This window comes from Amblyomma americanum, chromosome 6, assembly GCF_052857255.1.
Source record: "Amblyomma americanum isolate KBUSLIRL-KWMA chromosome 6, ASM5285725v1, whole genome shotgun sequence".
Classification (NCBI taxonomy): Eukaryota; Metazoa; Arthropoda; class Arachnida; order Ixodida; family Ixodidae; genus Amblyomma; species Amblyomma americanum.
Window position 1 is genome coordinate 199721245 of NC_135502.1, and position 26925 is coordinate 199748169.

The following is a 26925-nucleotide window of genomic DNA, read 5'->3' on the forward strand; positions in this document are numbered from 1 at the left end:
TGGAGACTAACGAAAAGGGTTCAGCTTAAGTTAAGGACAACGTAACTAGCTATCGTGGTGTAACGTTAAAGAGACCGGAAGCAGGCAGAGTGGGTGAGGGAGCAAACACGGATTAATGAGACCCTAGTCAAAATCGAGAGGAAGAAATGGGCTTGGGCAGAATATGTAATGCGAAGGTAAGATAACCGCTGGTCCTTAAAGGTAACGGAGTAAATTCCAAAAGAAGGCAAGCGTAGCAGGCGGCAGCAGAAAGTGAGGTGGGCGGATAAGATTAAGTGGTCAGTGGGCATACAGTGTCGGCAGCTGGCTAAGGACAAGGTTAATGGGAGAGACATGGGAGAGGCCTTTGCCCTGCAGTGGGCGTAGTCAGGCTGATGATGACGAATATTGTTTAATTAGATGTTATTTCCTAGTGAAGAGGCTCGAGGCGACCGTCATATTTTCATTGAAAGCGCAATTTTGCATGCCACAGCAGCTCCATGCTTCGCACTGGGTCATTGCTATCACAGCTATCTGCAGCGCCGACGCTTTTAAAGCGGTGAGATTATTCTTTGCTCCAGCTGCCATAGCTGCCTGCAGTGCTGCATACTGGGAGCAGCGAGATTGTGTGAGATTACGCTTCATGCGCGCGTCGAAGTGAGAGTGAGGCAGGCCAGCTGCATTACTGGCATTACTTTCGTCAAGTGTCTTTGATGCAGTGTCAGCAGCACGCTGACTTGCCTGTTTCGCAGATGATTCCACGCTTCAGATTTTGACTGCAGTCACAACTTGCGGCTCTTATTGTACGCTCGGCCTGCCAACGAAAGTCAAGATTTCGAATGAAGTAGAAAAGGGAGACACCGCCAAGCAAGAAATTGCTTGGAAATATGGGATCAAGCCAAACGCACTTGCCAAGTTTATAAAGGATAAGCAAGCAGCATGCGGTTTTGTCATAACTGCTTCAGAAGATGCCTCTGCTAGCTCATGGGGGAAGCACGACCAAGTGGGGCCTCAAGCAACGGCTGCTGATGCGGCTGCTGGCTTGCACTCGCGGAGTGTTTATTAGCCGTTTAAGGTAATGCGGAAGAAGCGTTAGCACACATTACAGCTTGCAGAACTTGCTTTCAGCAGCGCGATCCGGCAAGAAAAAGCAGAGCAAGGTGACTGACTATTTTCCTTAAGAAACCCGACCCCTCTACTGATAACGACGCTGTTTTAGTGTTCTGTGCTTAATTGGAAGTTCGTTTATTTCCAAGTTTTTTGCAGTGCCTGTGCATTTCGTATTAAAGGAAGTCGACTGTAATTGGAGAGACATGGGCGAGGCCTTTGCCCTGTAGTGGGCGTAATCAGGCTGCTGATGATGATGACAGAATCTGGGTGACCTTCCTCGTGCCGCATCTGAGTAGCTACAGTGTGGCGATGCGAAGTGCAATGGTGATGGTGAGCGGTAAAGGCGGTTCAGCACATACTCCACTTTATGCAGATAGTCATCGATTTCTTGCGGGCGTTGGCCGAAGCGTGGTCGTAGGGCAAAACCACGAAGACCGACACACTGGTATGGGCAGTGACGAAGAATATGGGCGGACTCACTGCAATGGAAACACAGCAGGCAATTGTCTGAAGTCCTCTAGGCGTCGCTCGTAGGCTGGGTGTGTGATGGGGGCCTTGTCGAGGCCGACCACTGCGTACTGCAATGGCATAGGTCATGGCTGCAGCTTCAATTAGAGGAGTCGATGGCGGGGATACAAGCGAGTGTTGAACTTCTTCATAGACGATTTCCGCAAGGATCTCTACTTGATGCTGGTTGGAAGGTGGTAGTAGCCGACGCAGCTCTCCTTGGACAATGTTGCAGATCACATCCCGCAGGTTGTCCCTGAATTCTGTGCTGCCCAATAGCTGTGCTGATGCGACTTCGAGCATTTGTGGGCAATGGCGGGCTCGTCGGTCCATCCAGGGTTTTCTCAATCACAGTCGCTTCGCTGGTGAATTCGGCGACGGTCTAAGGTGGATTGCGGATAAGCCCAGCAAGAAGTGCCGCTTTAACGCCTCACCTTCTCCTTTCTCATGTCAGGATTGGTACGTCAGCAAGGATGCTTTGTTTCTTATATGTAAGCAGTCACTGTCTCATTTGGCTGTTGGATATGGGACAGCAGGAGCAGCTGCCTCTTTGCTTTTGGATTCAGCTCAAAGAAGTCTTGAAAACCTCCTGTTTGAATGATTCCCATGTTGCCCGGAAAGCTTCGTGGCTTTCGTAGCAAATCATGGCTCAGCCTTCCAAAGCGAAGAAAACATGCCTCACTTTCATCTGTCACCCCAATTGTTAAATAAGGATCGGCAATCACCTCCCGTGATCTGTGGGCTTGGCAGCTGTGCCACGGCACAATTATCGAATCTGGTTTGCTTCATCATGCAGGTTAGTCTATTTGCTAAAAGATCGAGTAACTATTTCCTGATACAGCTGCCGAGCCCTCGGTGCATGACTGCTATTTGTGCCGAATGCAGTCATAGTGTACGGTCGCTGTTACTGCTTGGTGGTGACACTGAAATTAACCCTGGATCTGACAAATTGGTTGTCACTCTGGCTGAATTGAAAAAGCTGTCTGCTGGCCAGGCAACACTAAGCTCTGAACTGCAAGATATAAAAGGATACATGGTTTCAATCGATGAAACGATATTCAATTTCAATACTCGCCTCACTGAACACAAAGAACATTTCCAGGCTCTGTCTACACTTCAGTCTGACGTACAAACAGTTTAATCAACAGATAACCAAACTCGTTTGGTTCACAACCTACAGCTTTGTCTTGACGATGCTGAAAACTACTCACGCATGAACAATCTAATTTTTTTATGGTCTGCCTGATTCACCTTCTCGTGAAACATATACCGAGTCTGAATAGTTCATCAAAGATCACTGCTTAGAGCACCTGGAAATAACCTTGGATTACAAAGATACCGAGCGCACCCGCCGGCTAGGCCATCACACCCCTAACCATCAATGCCCTATCATTGTCAAATTCATATCATCCAAGTTCAAAGAAGTTATTCTTCCAAAGGGCCCAAATTTAAAGGAGTCAACTTTAGTGTCGGAGAAGATTAATCATGCCACGTCCAAAATATTCACAAGAACTTCGTTGCATCCACAAAAGAAATGTCTGAAAAATTTTCACTCCACTCTTAAGACACGAGAGAAACAGTGAAGAAAATCGCAAAGCAGATACCTTCTCGTCACCAGTCTCCACAGTACCCTTGTTCAACTTGTCATCCTGGAACCAACTCCAGAGCTAACTTTGGCCTTTCTGCAATTTTCACAAATATACGCAGCTTCCTTCCCAAACAAGAGATTGTATTTAACCTTGTGTTGTCATCTGGCAGCAACATACTCATACTAACAGAAACATCGCTCAACAATAACATCAGTGATTCTGAAGTTTTGCAGAATTTGCCAAATTTTCACCTTTTTCGCACTGACCAAGAGGATTCTGAGGGAAGGGGGGTATTTAAGTCGTCGTTAATCAGGAACTACCATTCTCTCTTGTCAACAACACATCTCACCTTGAAATTTTGTGGCTCATATGCCACACTGCACCAATAACAACACTAATTGACGTTTGCTATTGACTGCAACATAATAGCCCTGACTTCCCACATGAGCTCAATAATGCGTTGCTGCAATTAACAGCTAAGTACCCTAGTATCTCACGGTACCAATCACATTAAGTATCTCACGTTACCGTTTTTTAAGAGCCTCAGGAATTTGTCAACATATGTCCTAATTTTTATCTTTCACAATTAATAACTGAGCCAACATGCTTCACAGAGACATCACAAAACGTTCTAGATCTCATTCTAACTAGTCAACCTGAGACCTTAGCTTCTGTTACTTACCTGAGGAAGATCAGCGACCATAAAGTTATTCACACCTTGTTTAACATTGCTCCAGATCAAAGGAAAGTGTCGAAAAAAAGCAATAAAGCTTTGCAATAAGGCTGACTACATAACAATAAATGATGAGTTAAATTCTCTCTTCCCCACTTTTGAACTACACTACCATCAGCACACAGTCAACGAAAACTGGTCAATTTTCAAAAGCAAAATTAGTGATCTAATGAAGAGATATATTCCAAAGTGCACTATAAAAAAACTGATCACCAAAGTCCTTGTTAGAAAAACAACTCAAACCTTTAAAACATAAAAAGCAGCAGCTCTACTGTGCAGCAAACCTTAGACTGACACCGAGCTCTTCTGCATCGGAAAAATACTATAGCACTGAAGACGCGTACTTGGCAGCAGCTAAAAGCGTGAGACGTTTCATTCTTCACAACTTTGGTACCAAAAATGGTAAGAAGTAACCCAAGATAATTTTGGAGAGTGATAAATCCCCAGTAATCGCATGACATCATCCTAACTAATGATAACGGCGACTCTGTCAGTGATGCTCAGTGTGCCGATATATATAATACAGCATTTTCATCAGCATTGATGAAACAACCTGAAAAATCATTTCTTTCACTACCTTCCATTACAGAACTGGCAATACCAGTCATCATTTTTCTTGCAAATGGCATTTCGTGTGTAATCGACAAATTAAAATTCATCCGCCAGCTGCAATCGTGAAAATAACTCCAAGTTTCTAAAGAATACCAAGGACATTTCTTCTGAGTTTTTGTGCTTGTTTGAGTTGTCATGCGATGGCGCTAGGAGCAAGGGGGTGGTGCCCCTCAGTGTGTATATATTTTGCCTGCGGGCATGAATAAAGGCTTCTTGTTTGGGATTCCCATGTTGGGGGCACGGTAATGACTCATCTCTTCACTCGGTAGAGCAGAACATGGTGTTGGTACGCCAGGACTTCAACCCCCTCCTCTGTTCACCTTCACAAGCCTTAGAGAGTGGCCAACATGGGTAGCAACATACGAAGAGTACGCCTTCGCCGCCGGCCTGAACACAGCCACCGATGAGGTGCAGGTGCGCACGCTTCTGTATTGTATGGGGCCTCAAGCACGCAGTGTCTTGTCGTCTTTGGCAGCATCAACTCCGGAAACCCTCTCGTGTTCGGTTGTCAAGGAGAAGCTAGCCTCTCATTTTGTGCACCCCGTCAATGAGATTTAGGAAAGCTGTCGGTTCCATCGCCGAACACAGCAGCAGGGGGAGTAAGTCAACGACTTCTTCGCGGTGCTTCGCAATCTCGTTAAACGTTGCGGATACAAAAGCCCCGAAGTGGAAGACTGCCTTATTCGGGACAAGTTTGTCGTGGGATCGCGGGATGAAAAGCTATCTGACCAGTTGTGCCGTTGCACGAAACTCACGGCTGAAGAAGCACTGTGTTAAGCACGTCTGCATGAGGACGCTGAAAAAGAGCGTCTCTCCCGCGCAAGCTCACGCGACAGCACAGCTTTCGATACTCTGAAAGTCGACGTGGTGTGACGCAAAAAGATAACAACGGCAGGCGCATCATCGCGCAGTGGCAAGCCAGCGCTGCTAAATGGGTCAGCCTGCAGTTATTGCGGCCATAGTATCCACCCGCGAAATGAATGCCCCGCATGCAAGGCTGTGTGCCATTTCTGCAGAAAGCACGGTCATTTTGCAGAAGTTTGCAAGGCAAAGCACCGAAAAGAGCTGTCGGGTTCTATCGAACTTCACGCGCTCAGTATGCATCAGGCAAGGTACAATGACTTACGCATGAATGGCCACCTTGCAAAGTTCAGAATAGATCCAGGAGCAGAGGTAGCAGTAGTTTTGCCTTCTTTCCCGGGATTGCCTCGCGTGTTGGATGAAGCAGAAGCCGAGGTATCTGGTCCCGGAAATCATTGGTTGCGCGTGCTGGGAACTTTCCCTGCTACCCTGGAGTGGCGCAACAGAGTGACTGTCCAGACAATGTACGTCGTCAAGAATCAGACTACCGGCAATCGAAGATTTGGGCGTCGTTCAGTTTTTGGACTCAATCAAAAGCGTTCCGTCAACCCAGGTCAATATCTTTTGTGGACTGGGGGAAGTGCAAGAGGAATACCACATCCGCATCTGTCCTGATGCTCATCCCTTTTCACTGAGCGTCCCAAGGTGAATACCCCTCCCTCTGCTCGAGAGCGTGAAGAAGGAACTGGACAACATGGCATCCCAAGGGCCAAGGGGTCATCCGGAAAGTGGACACGCCAACTGCATGTTGTTCAGGCCTTGTCATTGTGCCAAAGCTGTCTGGGGGGTACATGCTCTGTGTCGACCTGACGAAGCTTAACAAGGTCATCCTGCGGGAGCACTACGTGTTTGCAACAGTGACAGAAGACATCTTAGGCCAACTTGGTGGGGCACAAGTCTTTTCCTAGCTCGATGCAAGGTACAGCTTCCACCAAATCAAATTAAGTCGTGAGAGTGAAGAACTGAGAACGTTTATCATTCCCTTTGGCCGCTACTGTTACAGGCGTCTTCCCTTCGGCCTCGCGACAGCGCCTGAATGCTTCCAGCGCTTCATGTCAAGACTGCTAGAAGGCACTTCCGGAGTCGCCAATATGATCAACGATATACTAGTCTTTGGTAGGGACCAGCGTGAGCATGACCGACACCTAGCTGATGTTTTGGCTCGCCTAAATCAAGCTGGGGTAACTCTCAATGAAAAGAAGTGACAGTTCCGAGTGTCTCCTGTCAAGTTCCTTGGAATCGTGGATGCGCAAGGAATTTCATCGGACCCAGATAAGGTCAAGGCTATCAAGGATTTCCCGGCACCAGCCAATGTCAGTGGAGTTCGTCGGTTGCTTGGAATAGTCAACCATGTGGCCCGTTTCATTCCAAACCTGTCTGATGTCACGACACCCATTCGTCCTCTCTAGAACAAGAACAGCACGTGGATTTGGGGTCACAGCCAAGAAGAAGCTTGCATCAAGTCTTTGCTCAGCTCGGAAACAAGTATGGCAAAGTACCACCCACATTACCAGACTGTAGTATCAGCTGATGCAAGTTCTCACGGTCTGGGGGCCGTCTTGTTCCAAGATCAGCCTTCGGGACTTCGACATGCTGTGGCATACGCTTCTAGATCCCTCAGCCCTACAGAGGGACGCTACAGTCAGATGGAAACGGAGTCTCTGGCAGTCACGTGGGCTGTGCCTAGGTTTGACCAGTGTCTTCGCGGTCTAAGCTTTGAGGTCGAGACGGATCATCTTTCTCTCGTATCCCTCCTTGCGAGCAAGGATCTTGAAATTTTGCAACCTCGAGTAAAGCTAATGCAGATCAAGCTGATGCGCTATCAGTACACTATCAAGTATGTACTGGGGAAACTCATAGCTGCGGCCGACACACTATCACGAGCACCTTGCGACTCACCAGCCTTGAAAGCTGTTAACAGCCTGGAAATCTTCATCGGTGAGGTCCTGAAGGATCTACCTCCTCGGGTGACAAGTCGGCTAGATGATGTTCGCCGACAGCAAGCTCAAGATGGGGAGTGTTCTTCAGTCATGACTTGTTGTGAGAGAGGCTGGCCTTCCAAGAACAGGGTACCAACCCACATAGCACCGTACTGGAAGGAGAGAGACAGACTGAGTGTGTACGAGGGTCTGCTTCTGTTGGATCGCCGTATCGTCATTCTGTCTGCTCAAAGCCAGGACATTCTCGCTTTGAGGGCATCAAGGGGTACGCCGCTGTCAAGAACGCGCCCGAGAGTGCGTTTGGTGGCCAAATTGCAACCTGCATATTGAACACCTTGTGGCCCAGTGTCCCAAGTGTGCCGAGACTCGAGCTGTATGTTCAGAGCCACTGATGCCAACTCCCACACCGGAGAGGCCATCGCAACACCTCGGCATCGACCTGTTCCAGTTTAAAGGACGTGACTATGTTCTGATTTTCGATTACTACTCTAGATTCCCTGAAGTGGTGACACTGGGGACTACAACTTCTGCAGCGGTTATTGCTGCTGTGAAGAGTTGCTTTGCTCGCTTCGGGATTCCCGACGTCGTGCGGACAGACAACGGACCTCAGTTTGTATCCAACGATTTCGCCGAGTTCGCCCGATCTTACGGATTCCGTCATGAGACAAGCCCCCAGAGAAACGGAGATGCCGAGCGTATGGAGCGGACAGTGAAGGACCTGCTTGCGAAAAACTCTGATCCGTACCTGGCCCTTCTCACTTACCGAGACACACCTGGTGTTTCAGGCATATCTCCAGCACAATTACTGATGGGGCGAAAACTGCAAGCACGCCTTCCGGCACTGCCAGGATGACTTCTGTAAGCATTGCCAAGTCACGAGACGTTCAGGGCACAGGATTCTGCAACCAAGGTGCACCAGGGAAAAAACTACAATCCCCATCACAGTGCGAGCACTCTGAGTCTTCTGAAACCAGGGGACGACATATGGGTCAAGGACACTGGTTGCAGCGGTCGGGTCCTCAGCCCTGCTCAGCGACCTCGGTCGTACGTGGTTGAGACTCCTGGCAGCATTCTGCAGAGAAATCGTCGCCATCTGGTGCGTTTTTCAACTGGCCAGAACATCCCAGAACAGGCAGCAGCCTCGCCATCACAACCTGAAAGGTCGCAACAAAGTTCTTCCAACTCGATGCCAGTGGGACCTTTGCGTGCACCTTTTTCGCCTGAGATCCAGGGATCGCCTGAGGAAGAGAGTTCATCTCAACCTCAAGAACAGGTTCGAACGCGATACGGTCATACAGTGCAATCGCTGTGCAGTGAGACTGCCGTGCAGGTTGAACTTGTAACAATCTCTGGATGGAAGATGTAGTGGTCGCCACCTTGTGCTTGTTTGAGTTGCCACGCGATGGTGCTAGGAGCGAGGGGAGCGGTGCCCCTCAGTGTGTATATATTCTGCCTGCAGGCATGGAATAAAGGCTTCTTGTTTGGGTTTCCCATGTTGGGGGCACGGTAATCACTCGTCTCTTCACTCGGTACAGCAGAACAGTTTTCTCAGCCACTCGCCATAAGTATCATCCCAGAAGACTGGAAGATGGGGAAGGTCGTTCCTGTGTTCAAATCAGGTAACCAAGACTCACCACTCAATTACTGTCCCATCTCCTGTGACTAGTACCCCTTGTAAACTCACAGAACATGTCACCTGCTCAAAGATCATGCAGCATCTAGATTCTATAAATTTTTTCACTCCATCCCAACATGGATTTCGAAAAGACCTGTTGTGCAAGACGCAGCTTGCTATCTTCCTTCACGATCTTCATTCCAACCTTGATACTAACTTACAAACTGAAGCCACCATTTCAGCCTTTGCCGAAGCATTCGATAAGGCACCTGATAAACATCTAGTCTTAAAACTTTCCCAACTTACCTTGCATCCAGAAATTACCTAGTATTACATGGATAAAGGAACTCCTCACACATCGTTCACATTCCGTTGTTGTTAATAACTACTCCTCTAACCATCTGCCGGTAACATCGGGTGTTTCCCAAGGAACTGTCCTTTGTGCTTTCCTATTTCTAATATATATTAATGATTTTCCACAAAATTTATCATGTCATTCACCTATGATTGCGTTATTTATCCCCCAGTGACTAACAACGCTGATCAAGACTTCCTCCAAAACAACTTTAACCGCATTCAGGCAAGGTGCAATCACAGGTTGATAACACTTAATCCCACTAAATGCAAGCTCGTGTCTTTTCATTGCCGTCAAAACCCACATTCATTTGCATATTAAATTTCTGCCTTTCCTGTTGAACTTGTCCTGTCTTATACTTACCTAGGCATCACTATCAGCATTGATCTATCATGGCGCTTGCAACAAACCTAATCTCATCTGCGAATAAAAAAAACTAGGCTTTGTTATAAACGTCACCTTCACGACGCCCCTCAAAGTGTAAAGCTACCTGCTTACAAATCACTGATAGGTCAAGCATACCTCATTGGTTTATTAGAAGCCGTTTCATTCATCGCTCATACTCATCTGATATTAGTGTTTCATCTCTCAAGCTACAGCCCCAATTATCCAATCCTTCCCTCTGTCGCTGCATTTCTGTCCTGTGCACAATTCGGGGTCCTTGGACTAAAGCTTCATCACAGAGGCCTGCTGTGAAATCGCTTTTCAAGTTCCTGAAGGACTCAGGACTGAGTTCAAGGTTATAAACGTTCAGTGTGTGCCCTGTGCACCCAGCTAGTAATGGCCTACGGACACGTGAAATAAGTCATCTCCCTTTCCTCTCTCCCCTTCCAATCTTCCCTCCGTTCCTCTTCCCAAGTGCAGCGTTCGCTACTTAACCTCCCTGCCCTTCCGTTCATTTTTCTCAATCTCTCTCTCTCTTATTATTCCCAGCTCAGGCAGCAGCTATGCCTCCAAGCACCCCCATAATGCACGTCTGACCGCATATCCCTGTTGAACGTTTCATACCAACGTGTCTGTACGAATACTTTTTCCAAGTAATTTTTCCTCCAAGCAGGATGCGAATAAAACAAGCTTCCCCATGAAATTGCAGCCATCAGCTGCCCATCAACCTTCCAAGATAAAGTCACATTGCAGCTGTCATCATGAAAAAAATTGTTACACTTTCTTATGGTAACCCCATTTCTTATGGAGTAACCCCAAGAAAGGGGGGTCTTTAAGGAAATAAACATGAAATGAAATTGCTTCTGCCTGGCTGTAATCTTTAGAGATAAATCTAAATAAAGCATGAATGAAGCATTATTATTATTATTGTTATTACAAAGGTTCGCGGCAATACGACAACCGGCAGGAACCATCCGGAATGGAAAAGGCTGGTTGGTGGAACACTTTACTAGCAGACATGACATCTGCCAGAAAAGTGAAATGCTCATCACATTGAACTGTTAACTCTTGGCCTTTTCCCTCAGTATGTAAATAAACTATCACAAAAGTGCCATTAAAGCTTCTTCTTTTAGTTTTCCCAATTTCGAAAGTTCAGTCTTTCCCTAACCGGTACTAAATGAAGCCCGGGTTTGAGATAGCCTGAGCAGCACAATAGCGGACACGTGTTCATAACGATGCGATCTGGTGCACGACTGCCTGCGATGAGAGTTCTGCTGATGGTTTTGCGAACGGCTCAGCAGAATCCAAGCGTCGGACTCGCGGCTGTTGTAGTGACACAGCCCTCTACTGCAAAGGCCTTACGAAAATCAATTGTGCATTCATATCAGCATGGAGTGACTGTACTGGCAGCAACAGGTAATAAGATTAGAACTTTCTGCGATCCGTACTGACTGGTTAGGAAGCACTTTTCACTGCAGCTTCAGCGGCACGCTGTCACCGGCCCGCGGGCTGCACGCCACTGCAGGAAGTGCGCTGCCGGTGTGGGTGCCATCTAGTTCCACACTCGGTCCGCAATAAATGAGCGCCATGATTGCACTTTTCTTTGTTATGCTGCGAAAAACACTGCTTCTCCATAAATGGCAGAGTTGTCCAAATGATTGTTCTTGAGGCACACGCACGCTTTGTCTAAAGTCAACATCCAGGACCTAATTTTTGCGGGACGAAAACAGGGGCACATCTTCTGTGGGCTCTTTGCTGGAGTCGTTTTTGCTGTCGTTGGTCAATCACAGATTTAGTTCGCTCTAGCAAGGAATTCCGCACACCGCACTTCCAACTGACACTGTGAAGCCACTTAGCAGCAGTTGCTACAGTACGGGGAAGTGAAGTGAGCTTCTCTACTTACTCGCCCTATAGTCCCTAAAGATAGGTTCATAGGCAGGTAGTTTGACACACGTCCCTCAGTTTCTTAAAAATTTGCTCTGGTTGCCTTGACAGCATGCAAATTTATTGGGGCGGGAGATTCCCCAGGCATCCAGTTGACCGATTTTAAATCACTCACTGCGCAAGTGTACAGCGTTTAGGATGGCCACAATGCCTGCACTGCTCACCACTTACTGCTGAGCCACCTTGAGACTGCTGCCAAGTAAACGTCGCAAATAATGGAAGGTTTCGCTCGAGAGTGCTTTTCCTGATGCCCTCCATTATGCTTTGGGAGGCTGTGAGTAGGGATATGCACACTATACACCCTAAATATACTGCTGCCTCGGCTACGCCCGCACTCTGGCTCGGATCCAAAAGCGCTATTACTGGCCTAAGCTTGCGGCGACAGTGCAACACTGTGTGTGCATGTGCCGCGATTGTCAACGATGAAAAAGACACCCTGTCAAGCCAGCCAGACTTTTACATCCTGTACAAGTGCCCACAGTCCCCTTTGAACAAGATGGCATGGACCTTCTCGGCCCTTTCCCAACTTCTTCGGGAAACCGGTGGATTATCGTCGCCACTGATTACCTTACACGCAACGCTGAAACCAAGGCTCTCCAGTGTGGCACAGCAGCCGAGGCTGTGAAATTTTTCGTGGAACACGTCTTAAGGCATGGCGCCCCGCACTTATTATCACAGATGGAGGCACCTCTTTCACTGCCAAACTCTTGGAATCCCTCATGTGGCCGAGTGGCATTACTCATAGAACGACTGCCTACCATCCCCAGACAAATGGCCTGACCGCACACCTTAACAAAACTCTCGTCGACATGCTGTCCATGTACATTGACATTGAGCATCGATCTTGGGACGATATCCTGCCATATGAAACCACGCAGAGGACGCCCTTCTGTCTGTTGTACGGCCGCAAAGTGTCAACAATGTTGGAAGCAATGCTGCCCCATGGTGGACGTGACCCCGACGTTGGTGCCGAGGAATTTACGCTTTGCACAGAAGAAACTCGACAACTTGCGAGAGGGCGCATCCTGAAACAAGGCCGTGACGCCCTACATTACAACTGCGACCACAGACTGACGACGTTCGCCCCGGACAACAAAGTGTGGGTATTGACCCTCATTTGACGCCGCAGTCTTTCCAAAAAACTGCTAAAACAGTATTTCGCCCCTACAGAGTTTTCTTTCAGCTAAGCGACGTAACCTATGAAGTTCTCCCGGATGGGGTTTCCCGGACTACTCGCCGTCAGCAGAGACCAGAGATCGTTCATGTCGTGCGGATAAAGCCCTATTTTTCAAGAGACATTTAGTGGCTGAGTGCTGCGCGTTACTCAGTCTTGTTTTTTATTTCTCCCTAGTTTCTTGTTAGAGCATTGGGCCGATGCTCTTTCCGAGAGGGAGGGTAATGCCTTGTCTACAACAATAGCCGCTCGGTGGCTGTCCGGCACGCAGCTGGTGCGCCATGCAGCTCGTGCGCTTCTGTAGAAGAAACTTACGTTCTGCTCTGGCCGTCTTGGTGTGCTGTCGCATCTTCTCAGAGCTTCTCACCACTGGCATTTCTGCGCTGTCTAGACGCGAGTTACAATACCACGAACGACGTGACAATACCACGAACGACGTGACAATACCACGAACGACTGAGCTCTTGCGAGCACCTATTTTGGCATTTTTGATGAAAAATTAAAGCGAGATGTTGACTTATAAAAATATGAACTTTTTAGGGAGATGTTGTTCCCGGGTTAAACTTGTATTAAGCGCAAATGAACGTGGCAAGACAGAATTGGCACCTAGTCAAAAGTTGCAATACCTGCCACAGCATATCTGTTCTGCACAGCACCTTTGCATCCTTGGGGTTCCACTTGAATAAACCATGCTGCATGAATAAATACCTGATGACATTTGTCCTCAAGTGCAGCCTTGCATCCACTGCACATTCTTCTCGCTCGCAAGCCTGTTTTGAGCAAGCAGCACACTGCTGCATAAGCCTACCTAGTGCCTGCCAATACTGTCTCCTGAAATATTCGTAAAGTGTGACTCAAACCTCATTCACGAAATACAGAGCTTGTGAAAACTAAGTTGCTTACATTACCTGTTTCTGGCATTGAGTTACACACTTTTAGACACGAGACACATCATTTCATTTGAAATGTACGCAGGGTTCCAAATAGACAGAGTGTACCGGTTTGAAGTACGTACAAGCAGCGTGCGCTTCCGAGAGTATCTTGTCTTCATAGCCTACTCCTCTGCTAAGCATGCACCAAAGAGAGAACTGCAGTGCTGCATAGTGAGCTGCAGCGCTCGTGTATTTAAGGTTTAAGTGGAATCAGTTTAGTCTAGCTTGCGCCGTCTCAAAAAAAGGTGGACGCACCCTGTAAAGCACTCCCGCCGGAAGGTCAGTGGTCGTAGCGCCCACAGGAATGTCGTAGAGCTCATCAGCTGCGGCAGCCGGCTTGTCACCCCCATCGCTGTTCATCTGCAGGGGAGGAACAAGTGAGGCAAAGACCGGCCTGCTCGGCAGTCGTTGAAGGGAAGCTGTAAACAAACTGATATTGGCCATTGCCAATCGATTCATTCATCATCTGCCTCACTACGTCCACTGCAGGACAAAAGCCTGTCCTGTCCTGTGCCAACCATGGCAAACTTGTTAACCTCACTCACCCACCTAACTTTCTGTTGCCCCCAGCTATGCTTGCCTTCTTTTGGTATCCAGTGTCTCTTACTCTCAACGACCATCGGTTACCTTGCCTTCGCACTACATGCCTAATTCTTCCTCTTGATTTTGACTAAGATGTCGTTAACCCGCGTCTGTTCTCGGACCCACTCAGCTCTCTTCCAGTCTCTTACAGTTATCACGTTCTAATACAGACAGGCTGCGTTCACTGATAATGCTATAGCTGCACCACCATTCAGCTCCAAACGGTGATCACGGAGTCCCATCTTTTGCTGTCAAACATCAGCTTTCTGAGCAGAACCCCATTTGTTATGAGGGCTCAACTTTCCCTTCAGAAACTGAACACGGGAGCAGTCCTTAAGCGCATTTCTTTACCCTTGACTTCGGCCAGAGTGCAAAGGCAAAAAAACGGCCCCTGCTTTCCTCTTCCACCCAATAATGTAACATTGTGCACACATCTCAAGCCTCAGTTCCTTCCAGAGCGTTCACAATCGAAAGACAAGTGTAGTGAGGAAGATATTAGCGCCCACTCAAGCTGAGCCGATCAGCAACCAAGGAAACTCTCTCAGAAACTTGGCAGTTGAAGAAAAATTTGCCCTGGTCAGGAGTCGAACCCAAGACTACCGCTTGTGCAAGGCAGTTGCTCTTCCAACTAAGCCAACCTTGGGTGGATAACAAGACATGTTTCCAGTGGCGGTCATGCTTTCTCTGTTCATATCATGAAGCTACATGCTAAAACGCACATGATGCAGCAGTAAATGGTGATGCTGTGCAAGGAAATGCAAGGAAAGCTCTACAACTTTCTCAGAGACTTCGTAGTTAAAGAAAAATGCGTTCTGGTCCGGGGTTCGAACCCGGGACCACCGCTTCACCGGAGCAGTCTCTCTACCAACTGAGCTAACCGGGACGGCAAGCTTATGGTAGGGCAAGGGCGAATTGATCAATAACTCGAAGTGAAAGCAATGTTAGTCAAATGTTTTAGGGGAATCCTCTAAGGTGGAGTAAATTTGTAATAAAGGAGTAATTACTCATTGACATCCACCTGAATGTAGCCATACGGCTACAAAGGAAAGCTATACAGCTTTCTCCATTTACTCCACCTTGGGAGATTCCCCTAAAACATTTGACCAACTTCAAGCTACTTTATCTCCAACTCCGAAATCACTGCTACGGCCGAATACAAATACTTGGGTGTTCATTTAACCCGCGATCTGAATTGGTCACATCACATAACACAGAGTATTAACAATGCTAACCATGTTCTTGGTTATTTTCAGAGAACCCTTCGCCTAGCAGCCCCATCAGTGAAGTTATTAGCTCATTTAACCTTCCTTCGTTCCGAACTAGAATACGCATGCACTGTTTGGAATCGCTATCAAAGTACCCTTTCTAACTTACTGGAAGCAACACAAAATCGCGCATCAAGATTCATCCACTCGGCCTATTCCTATCATGTTAGATAGGAATAGGTCACTGAACAAAGACGTAATGCTCACCTTAAAATCTTAGCAGACTGCTGCACTACTGCAAGGTTGTGTGCCTTTTTCATAAGTGTTACTATCATCCCATGATCAAGTCTGTTATCAGTCCTGCCCACCGCATCTCCAGGCGCACGAACCACCAGAAGGCCATTAACCCTCCCCTGCCCGGACATGTGTTCATCTTTCATCATTTATTTTCCACACTGCAAAGAACTGGGAGGACCTGAAAAACGCCATCGTACTTCATTCCAACCCATCATCATTCACATCATCCATCGAATCAACCATGTGCCCTGAACACCATCCCCTCATGTAATACCCCTTTATTGGGGCCTTTGAGGTAGTTTTAATGAATAAATAAACTTAAAAAATGGACACAATTACTGCTTGCTCAGTGAGCACCGCCACGTTGCTGGGTGGATATATACGGCAGGAGCCCCAGCACACATTTGTTGTAGCGTTTCAAAACACGCGTTCAGAAGTTGTCCTAAACTGTGCTCGGCAGTCGGCCCCCTTCCTAGGTGCACTGTCACAGCAGAAAATTATTTTCCAGTTATGTGTGCCACCATTTCCTGTGTGCAGCAGCCCTACTGCTCGGTGACAGCAGCTGTAGTGCGATCGCATCTTGCAGTGAAAAGAGAGAAACCCACCTGTGCACCAACGTCCACCGGTTCGTAGTCCTTCTCATCACGCCGGTGGTGCGGCATCTCCCCGTTGCGGTCGCTTCCCACGTAGCTGGCCCGGAATCCGGGCGGGCTGACCAGCGCCGAGTCCTCATTTTCCAGCCGTGCCGCTGCGAAGGCACATATACCATACACTACTCACCAATTCGGCCGGATGATAAGGCTTCCTATATGGGGCACACTCTTTCTCCCAAAAGAGTGCTTAAGAGAATGTGCTGTTGGGCTGGTTGTTTTTTGTTCAATCTTGATTTTAAAGCCGCATAAACAGGACAACACATGGAGGTAGACGAAGCATGAGCAATTAAAATAGTATGCACTTAATTTTCAAGGCCAAAAAAAAGGATAAGACGGCGACGAAACACCTTCGTCTTGTTGTCTTGTCCTTTTTTTGGCCTTGAAAATCAAGTGAATCCTATCTTAATTGCTCGGCCATATGTGGGTGGGAACTGCGTGAGAATAAAATGCGCACGAGCCTGAAACATTCTTAAAGTGGCAGACAGGCCCAAAGTATTGCCTCGATCGGTAAACCTTTCTTCCTTCTTGTGTTTACTTTTTCAAACAGTTTCATTTTCAGTCTAAAATTAAAGTTACCAATGCATTAGGAAAAATACAGCGTTCTCACTGATTCCGTGCCATGCGATTCCAAGTGTTTGAATACAAACAGACTTCAATGTTCAGACTGTTTCTCAAGTTTCTTGGAAATCGAATGACAAAAACATGTCTGCACACACTTCAGCTCCGTTTACCACACTCACTCTGGTGACCACCATCATCCCGGTTCACTCGGGAAAATGCATCCAAGTATTCTTTCCTTCCGTTCACAACAAATGAACAGCGCTATGTGACATGATGACATGTTCACGTTACTTCTTTCCTGCCTGCTAATTCATTTGTAATGTTGCTCCCCTAACCCTGCTTGGACCCAAGTAACCTGCCACAAATGAAAAATAAGAAAAGAAGTCAACTAGTATTTCACCTCAAGTGAAAACAGTTAGTATTGAAATTCTGCAGTATTCAAAAATGCATTGTTAATGTGGAACAGAATAACAAATGTACACCATATGCCGAGGTTGCTACTGTTGTTTTCACCCAGTGACACTGTGGGGTTGGTTACAGCCACAGACAAGAAAACACACGCAATTATCTATTTATAATGGCTAACAATGAAAAACATAATGGCCTTTTATTTCAGGTCAACAACAAGAATGCTGTCCTGCACAATGATATTATACTCAGTTGGCATAAATTTCACTCGTTACTTCAGTTGAAACGTTAGGCGCCCTCTTTGATCAAGATGCATCCTGGAATAAGCACAGAAGTTTCTGCAGGCAGGCAAGCTGGGCTAAGCTGCTGCTTGATCATTTTTTTGTTTCTTTGCCAACTAAGCTATTGCTGCCTCGTTTAGGGCATAATTCCAATACGAAACATGCTTTCATAATGCAGAAGACTGTTGTGCACATTGCACAGCCTTTGTGAAAAGCCCAGGGAGCTTGCAGGGCTTGGCAAGCTGTGGCACGTCGTTTGCACACTGAAGGCACAACAACGCGGCGCAAAGTACAAATATGGTCCTTCGTTTCCTTGCACCACCAATATATCTTTAATAAACCCGATTTCTACCTGGAAATGTGCCTTCCAGAGAACACAATTCGTCTGCAGTGCACAACGCTGAAGACAGTGCACAAAAACCAGAGGATACCTTATACTTAACACATAGTGATGCTTTCATTTGCCTGATGATTTTAAACCTTTCTTAATGCTCGTTATTCATGACACAGCTAAATTTGGGGATGAGCTGGAAATTTTTGTAAATGAGATGCCAAAATGTGGGTCGGCACCATTGTAATCACGCTAATGACATCTTGCTGCAAACCTCTTGCAAGTTTAAAATATTGAATGAATGTTTTGGCAGTGCATAAGGAAAGGCAGAAAGTGCATGCATGGATGTTAATGCAAGCTATTCTATAATTGTAATAAATGAGAAACTAAATGAATGCCTATTTCGTAAATCAGTTGTTTTGTTGCAACTTGCCCATGTCTTATCATTTACAAATTAATAACAATAAAATGGATAAAATGAAGCTCCAAAAACCAGAGTTATAGAACATTTAGCTGGATAATGCGATTTATGCCCAAATTTCAGCTCCAAAAAATATTGCTCGATTTTTACCCACCAAATTCTGGAAGCATGAAAACTGAAAACGAAGGGCACTACATAACAACGAGGCTGGTTTCCCGTTAAAAGCGATTTAGCCTTAGAACTAAGCATGTTTTAACTGAAACAAATAGTCAGCCAAGTATCTAGTTACGCTCTAAATTTCTACAACATTTTAACGACAGAGACCTTTACCTTTTAATTCCAGAGTGAAATATAAAAAACGAAACTTACAGACCTATTGGGAACAATTACCAATAAATTGCTTGTCAGTATATAACAGTTTCTAATTAAAAGTGCTCCAATGGTCCCAATGACATAATTGATCAATAAACTCCCTCCACTCTATTGTAAACATAATATAAAATAAAGTAGCTGCACGAAGAGCACCAAATTATTGAAACCGGTCTGGAAATGCACCACATTAATTGTGCTGTGCGTGAACAACAACAGGTACAGATTTTTTCCGAATGCTTGCCTCCCGCCTTGCTGGACTAGCCCCTGCTCAAATCGCAAATTATATTGTGAAAGCAGCTCCAAAATAGCTAGAAAGCACAGTTTTCTCCGCAGGCAAACGAGGAGACTCCCTCTGAGTTCCCTCCTCGCCCTGCACAAAAAAAAATAATGCAAGCTTATCTTATTCAAGCATAGTAATCCTGACAAGAAGAAAGAAAAGATGTCATTGATGGTCCGTGGCAGGTGTAATGCCTGGCTCGGGAGAAGGAATACTAACAAATATTGGGCCACGTGTGCTTCACACTGGTCTGCTAATAGAAATCTTAGTATATGTGCCATATATCAGGCTCTGAACTTGAACAAGTAACAATGCATAAGTATTTAGGGGTTCTGCTAACCTTTCATGGCAGTTACACTGCCAAAGATGATAACTGCATGCGGCATAGCCGTTATACGGCTACATCTTCCATCAAGGCTACTACTCTAAGAATCCTAGTGTGACTGAAATCAGAATATGCATACTTTGATAAGACCCGGGTTTCGAAACTCTTACTAATCAATCAGAATCTGCAAAGAATCATAGCACGTGTTTTATGTTGCCCAAGTTTTCCCATGCTCGCGTAGCTGCAATGAAAAGTACCTTGAACCTTCCCAGCTAAAACTCCCGCGAATGCTAACTTTTCACAACATTTACTACCACGATCAGCAGCTAAAATGGGATCTTGTTTGAGCCATATTCACATTATCTCGCACAGATCATTGCCCTAAGTTATGCATTCCATACTGCCGCATGAAATTGTTTATTCCGAAGGCAGACAGCGATCGGAACCACCTACACACATCGGTTGCCAATATCTCCAACACATGTTTATTCAGAACTTCCCCTGAAAGCTATTGCCTGATCTTGGATTTTGTGTTAACCTATGCTTTTTCGTCACTGCATAATTTGCTGCATTATGGGCGAATTTTTTATTCCACTGCCTTCTGTAACACCTCCTGCGGCCTTTGAAGGAAAATTACACAATATGATGATGGAGAGCGCCGTTCTGCATTGCTCAACCCTCTTTCATGCCCTGGTCCACACGCAACCACTGCGCCACTGGTGGGGAAAATAGAAGTAAGGCTATGTGGTGACAGCCACTGATGGGTAGGAATGGCATCGTTTTGTTTCTCAAGGGCTGCACATAGAAAGCTAGTAAATCCCTGCATGAAAGCATGCTTGGCAGCTGCACACAGGAGCATCCGAAAATGCGGCCTTTCGGAACAATGTGGCAGCATCGAAAAATTGAGCCTGTGAACCAAAACCCAATAATTATTTTCAAAAAAGGCCGAGTTTGGGCGAGTTGGTTTTCCATGCTGAACGTAAAAGCGCAAAAAACAAGGACGTAGATTAAGGCACACAACACGAGCGCTCGTGTTGTGTGTCTTATTCTATGCCCTTGTTTTTTGCGCTTTTACGTTCAGCATGTCATTATTTTGTTGGCTGTAGACCCTAAACGTTAAAGCTCCCAAGGAGGTTCCACGTGTCGGGTGCCTTCATGTGTCTATGTGCCAGCGCGTTTGTTTAGGAAGGGGCCAAGTGGCTCGGAGATGTCATTTTGTTTCTGAACGACGCAAAGCCGGCAAATGTCTAACTGAAATAGGACTTGTATGTTCACCAGCTGTGCTAGTCAGTCTCGTGTGTCAGGCAGCCTGAAATGTGGTCTTTCCGAATAATTTCAATAGCTTTTATTTTCATATAGCCCATATGCATGCACCTTATTAGGGATCTGGGGAACTGGCCTCAGCAACACCATGTCCAAGCTGTGACGTAAAACTGAATATCACGACTTTGAAGCAGAAGAATGCGGAGATTCAGTTAGTGACCGTATGGCTCGAGCTCGACCAATGACCGTGCAACAGGAACAATAATAAGACACGACACGAGTACTGGAATAAACTCTTCTTTTTTTTTTCTCCAGTCTTCGAGCAGCAATGGAAAGTTGGATGCGTTCACGTTCATTTCAATATCATGCGACAACGGCTACCTGCCTTCTCAAAAACAAGCAGAACCCGTAACGATATGGTCAACTTCTGGCGTGTTGGATTGGTGAGAAACCTTTGTGTCCTTGTGAAGCAATAATATTCCAGTTCACCTCACATGGATGCGCATCTATGAATGTGAGACCGGGCAGACGATGGAAGAGGCACCAAAGCATGACTAACTAAGTGCACTTCCATCCCATCCTCACTGGGAAAAACTAACCTCGCATGCAGGCCACGCCATTATGGCAGACATGATTTGCACAGACAAGCCATTTGGACCATGCACACTCTACAGAGCAAAAACTAAGTGTTGCTGCCCGACAGGTAGCGCGCGGCTAAAGGGCGATGATGACGAATGGTTAAAGGGATCAATTGAAGTGGGCATGTATCTAGGTTTTTAACAGCAGCACTTTTATTGAAAACTAATGCAAAAAATGAAATACAGGTGTCCCCACCACTGGCCTTTTTTGAAGGCAAATCGTGTGTGTCGACACAGTTTTTTGTACGCAAATCCCAGAGGTCAGGATAGGTTAAACCGCCCTTCACTTTCAAACGCTGATCACGGAGTCCTGCTCTATGCAGACATTACAAGTTTCAGTTGAGTGGCGGGAAATTTTTTTATTAGAATTTTCTCAGTTACGAATGAGTGTTTTGACCCTGGACAAACACGACACATCCAGAAAGAGCCATCGAGTCGACTTTAAATAAGAAAAAAAATTGCATGCCGTTTTCCTCAGTGTCCTTAAGCGCGGGGCACCCGCATGGGCGAACAGAGGGTGAGTGATAGAAAGATGGGAAAGCAACGCGCACTGGGGCTCTTCAGGCATATATCGCAGGCCTGCTGCTTACGCAAGACGACAATGCTTTCATGGGAGATTCAGGTGAACATTATCCAGAAATAAAAGCAAATCCGAAGTGCCGTCCAAACGGTATTCAGGCGCGCAAAGGAACCAGTGTGCCGAGCAGGCTTTGGAAGTTTTTCAAATCACGGCCAATATTCCTCAGATTACTGGCTGCAGTGCATAGCATCACATGTGTTATGGCGATTTCCTCCACATCGCTCCAGAGCCATGGCATCGTGACGATGCATGCCTACGGGACCTTGACGACGTTTACACCATCAAGGTCTATTTGTGACCACCCCCGCAGGTTGGGTAAGGCAACATTGCTTAGGGACACTAAGCAGTGCGTGCCGTAGATCTACAGTTGTGTCAGCTTGAACAAACGCTACCACACGACTCGAGGGTCAACATGACTAAAGTTGTCGAACCCTTCAGCGTGTCACTCTAGACCTGCAATGTGGGCGCAGTGACCGAAGCGCCACACGCGCATGCAGCACATGCCAGCAAAGCCCGTGTCTGTCTTGGATGACGGGAAAGCCACCGCAACGCACGTACCTGCGTTGGCCGTGCTTGGACTTCAGCTCACCTGCCGTCCAACAGTGCCTGCGAAAGCTGCTCTGGACCACGGTTCGCCAGCGACAGTAAAATTACAGCCGCTTACCCTTGTAGTGATGACGCCACACATGGCCACTGCTGAAATTGAACGCTGTTGCACCCCTTAGATCCATCTTGAGCTGCGCGACTACCGCAAGATGATGACGGAGGCCCAAGCATTGCCATCGAGCTGTGAGAACGACCAACCAAGGGACACAACACGTGACCGCCACAAGGAGTCTTTGGATGCAGAATTTGTCAGCACTCGCCTTCTCACAAGTTCGCTTTTGAACTTGTCGCATTGGCATAATAATGCACCTCTACCACTGCTCCCGCCATTTAAGCATCTGTTTTGTCTCGCGAGTGCTACTGAGTGCTACTGTAATAAAGCTCCATATTCGCCAAAATGCCAAAACAGGTTGCAAAGCTCTTCCAGGAGTTAGGAGAGGACAATGCAGAGCTTTTGGTGAAGCCATCGAAAGAAGCTATCGAAATCCAGAAATGTTTGCATCGACTTAAAAGACATGAAGCCTGAAATGAGTCTGGCTGTGGAACACCAGCGAATTGAAGCCACTGACAGAGAGATAAGGCGCTGAAGAAGGAAAATATGCACTTCGGCAAAAACACTTCACCTTGAAATCACAGCAATACACAAGAAACCAGAACGTCGAAATAAGAGGCACAATGAAAAAATCTCCGGATAGACCGTTGGTGCATCACACAGTGGCAAACTCGGAAAGACATTTCAGTGCACAGGAGTGAAAGAAAGATGGGAAGCCAAACAAAAACCTTGTACTGCTTTCCAGCTCAGCCACTAACAGATTGCCCAGTGTATATAAAGGACATGTCCATACACAAGGGAAACAAAGCAACACAAACGACAGCCAGGCACGAGCAGCGATGGCAACAAGGCGGGGCCTCCTCGCACCCCCTGGTGACATATGGGGATGCCAAAAACATTTATTGAGCAAAGGAATAAATAACGGGGAAGAACACAATATGGATGGAGTCCTCCAGTGGCCTTGGCTACCGCTCTTGCCGGGGATACCAGTCCGCGCAGGGTCACCAGAGCTGGACAGGGCAAGGGCAGCCTACCATTGCTCCTCGGAGTGATGCGTTTGTACGTCTGGGGGTTTTAGCCCAACACAGCCCCATGTTACACGGTAGTGTGTTGGGGTGTCGTTGCACCACAAGCAGACGTTCCTATATCTTTCTGTAAAATTTATGTGGTATTTGTGAAGGTTTGGGTATGTTTTTTAATAGTCACCAGTCCCCAGAATTCCACATTTAGCTTGCGATGTGGAAGCAGTAGGCTTGCCTTATGTTCAGAGAAATTAGAGGCATTTCCCACAGTTTAAGGGGAGGGGAGTGAAGTCAGGTAGGCTAGCAGTATACCACCGAGCTGAACTGTCCATGGCCAAAACAGTCATTCATTCAAGTTGTTCAGCATCACTGCAGCTGTATTTTTGGAGTTTGGGTAGACCGCAGTGTCTGCGCTGACGGCGTTCAAAGCGTGTCTGATGGTCCGGCAGTGGTGATCCGTCCACTCTGGCTGTTCTGCGGCCGTCGTTCCTGCATGTTCTTTGGGAGTGGTGCACGCGAGCTCTGAGGGCAGAGTTCATGTCCTTGTCGGTGTGTACGTGTTTGAAGGTCGGCTGGGGGGCCTAATCTCTGGCTTTATTAATCAAGAGGCATGTCTTCTGGGAGAGGACTGCTTCTCAGGTTTCTTCGAGGTGTTAGTGAGGCCGAGGCCATCCAAGCAGTTGTTGGCTGTGTATGGAAGTACTCCAAGGGTAATCTTGTTCGCGCTTCTGATTATGGCAATGGCTACCTTTAGGAGGGTAAAGTAAGGGAGCCCGTAAGAGAGGCGGCTGAGGATGAGTACCTGTATCAGTCTCATGGTGTTTTCCTCCCGCATACCCTTTTTATTGCAGGTGAAGCAGCGGATCATGCGGGAGATCTGCCGTGTCATGTTCCTGAAGAATTGCAGTATGCGTTGCTTTTCTGTTGCATTACAACCAAAGGTGCAGAATCCGCATGAGTGGCACCTCATTAATCTCAATCCCTCCATGGCAGACACTGAGGTCTCCAGCGGACTTGTACTCGTATCCTTGGATGCGGATGACCTCTGATTTGTTGGGCGTGCACTGAAGTCCTCAGCAGGCCACCTGGTCTTTGACACAGTTCGCTGCTGTTTGGAGGGTTCCTTCTTTCTGGGGTAGGGAGCCCTGAGTAGCCCATAGAGATGTCGCCGGCACAGATGGTGTAGCCGACGTTGGGAAATAGTTGCAGGGCTCTCGTCATACCAATCATTGGTATGTTGATGGGCAATGGCGAGATAATGGAACCCTGCGGGGTGCCCTTGTTGGGTATATTCTATATGCCGGATCATGTGTCGCCCTATGCCTATTGTAGCTGTCCGGTTACTGAGAAAACACTTGACATAGCTGAAAATTTTGGCGCTGCAACCAAGGTCATTGAGTTCATGTAAGATGGCATCGTGAGCGACATTATGAAATGCTACCTTCAGGTAGACTGCCACGATGATGATGTGCTCACTGCCTCTCCGAATATTAGTGAGGACTTCTGCGAGGAGTACGAAAGCGTCTTGAACTGACAGGCCCTTTCGGAAAGCGATCATGGTACAGGGAACAAGGTCGTTGTCCTCAATGTCCTCACTCGTTGAGTTTGCCCATGCACGACACGAGAGAAATGAGGCTGACAGCTTCCAGGCTGGATTTCTTGACAGGCTTTAGAATCATCATAACTTGCCACTTTGTCTCAATGTTTCCACTCTCTTACAATGTGTTACTGATGTATGTGGCAAGGGTCCTGATCTGGGATTTGCTCAGTTTGCAGACCACGGCGTGGTTAATCTTGTCAGCGCCCCCCACTGCCGTGTTGCGAGTTGCCGAGCAGACTCCTGCATAAACTTCTGCATCTGTAATGGGGGCATCCAGTTTCGCCTTTGGCCTGCCTGTGTAGATTTTGGTATGGGGCGGAATTGAGGTGGTGCCGATGTATTTGGCTTTTAAGGCATCTAGAAGGGCCGCGTCATTCCCTGCGTAGAAGTGAGCAATTTTCTAGAGCATTCGATTGGGGATCAAATGGGATTTCACAGGGTTCACAAGGCTGCAGAGGATGGCCCCGGTGTGGGATGTTCCTAGTGTGCTGCACAGGGACCCACAGAACTGCTGCCAATCTGATGAGAAAGCTGATTGGCGTAATCTTGGGATTTCTCCATGAGCTGTGCTATGCAGATCTTGAGGGAGCGGTTGAGGTGCTGACACTTCCACCTACAGACAAGGTCATTCATGTCAGGTCTGCCATCATTTGAGCAGGTGGTGATCAACCACCAGGGCATGTGTTGGACTTCTGTTGTGGCCGCCCTATGAGACTGCCGTATGTGTTCACTCCATTCTCTGATGAACTGAATGGGACCACCAAGTAGGCGTTGTTCTTCGTAATACTTGGCCCAGTCTATTACTCTGGCTGCACCAACAGTGCAGCAGATGCTTGTGGAGGTGATGGAGATACCTAGGACATAGTGGATGCTTGCCGAAAGATCCCCTAGGATGGTCCATGTTGCTTCAGAAATGTTCATTATGGGAATGTCTGGACATAATGATGTCACCCTCCCGTGCTGGATAAAGCAAGTCCGTGCCCACGATATCTGTTCTGCAATGGGCCTTAGCTAGAGGGTTCCTCGGGCCTGTATGGCGTTTTCAACTAGGGGCTTTGAGGGTTGCGATGATGGCGCATTGTGAATTAAATCTGTAGCAAATCTGTAGCCCCACTTGCAGTGGGGTGCGTTGAAATTGCCTGCTATGACTACCTGATTGGTAATAGCTAGCTTGTCGGGTCCATTTATGATGGTATGAAGTCGGCTATGGCCGGGCAGTTGAGGAGTGGGGTGCAATGGTGAGCAATCAATATAAAGGTGCTTCTGCTTCCGTGCTTGTTTGAGATGAGTTCAATTATGCAATTTATGTCGTGTTCTACCAGGGCATGATCAATAACTGTGAAGTCCTTAGCCAGGAAAGCGGCCACCATTGGCATATCTGGAAGGTTAATGGTGTAATAGCCCGTGAGGCTCAGTGTTGTGTCGGCTGCTAGTTCCTGTCAGATTGGATGTATTGTTTCAGGAGACTGCTCCTTCCTGAAACTCTGAAAGTTCCACTGCCAGATTTCGAGGTATTCTCAGGCTCGGGTCTTACTGGACGGGGACATCGTGACTGGTGTAACTCCTGAAGGATTCGTTGTCGCTGCTGAGGGCAGTAGCACCGAACGTTTCTGTTCTGCGATGGACCTTAGCCCGAGAGTTCTGCAGGGCTGTATGTCGCTTTCGACCAGGAGTTTTGATAGTTTTAATGATGGCGTGTTGATTAGCGAGTTTCTC

At 47.1% G+C, this 26925-nt stretch overlaps 2 protein-coding genes across 7 annotated transcripts in view; one reads left to right on the forward strand and one right to left on the reverse strand.

Moving 5' to 3' along the window:
- Window positions 1–26925, reverse strand: part of Amph (amphiphysin) — a 229947-nt gene that overhangs the window by 20164 nt on the left and 182858 nt on the right. For all 6 annotated transcript variants that reach the window (XM_077628326.1, XM_077628325.1, XM_077628324.1 and 3 more), the window contains 2 exons: window positions 16425–16567; window positions 13991–14095 (listed from right to left, as the gene is read on the reverse strand). In XM_077628326.1, the coding sequence (XP_077484452.1) occupies window positions 13991–14095; window positions 16425–16567 (248 nt within the window). The remainder of the gene's footprint in view (window positions 1–13990; window positions 14096–16424; window positions 16568–26925) is intronic.
- LOC144094350 (uncharacterized) lies at window positions 7581–8822 on the forward strand. Its single transcript, XM_077628330.1, is given in 1 exon segment — window positions 7581–8822. A coding segment is annotated over 1 exon segment (975 nt). The 5' UTR covers window positions 7581–7722; the 3' UTR covers window positions 8698–8822.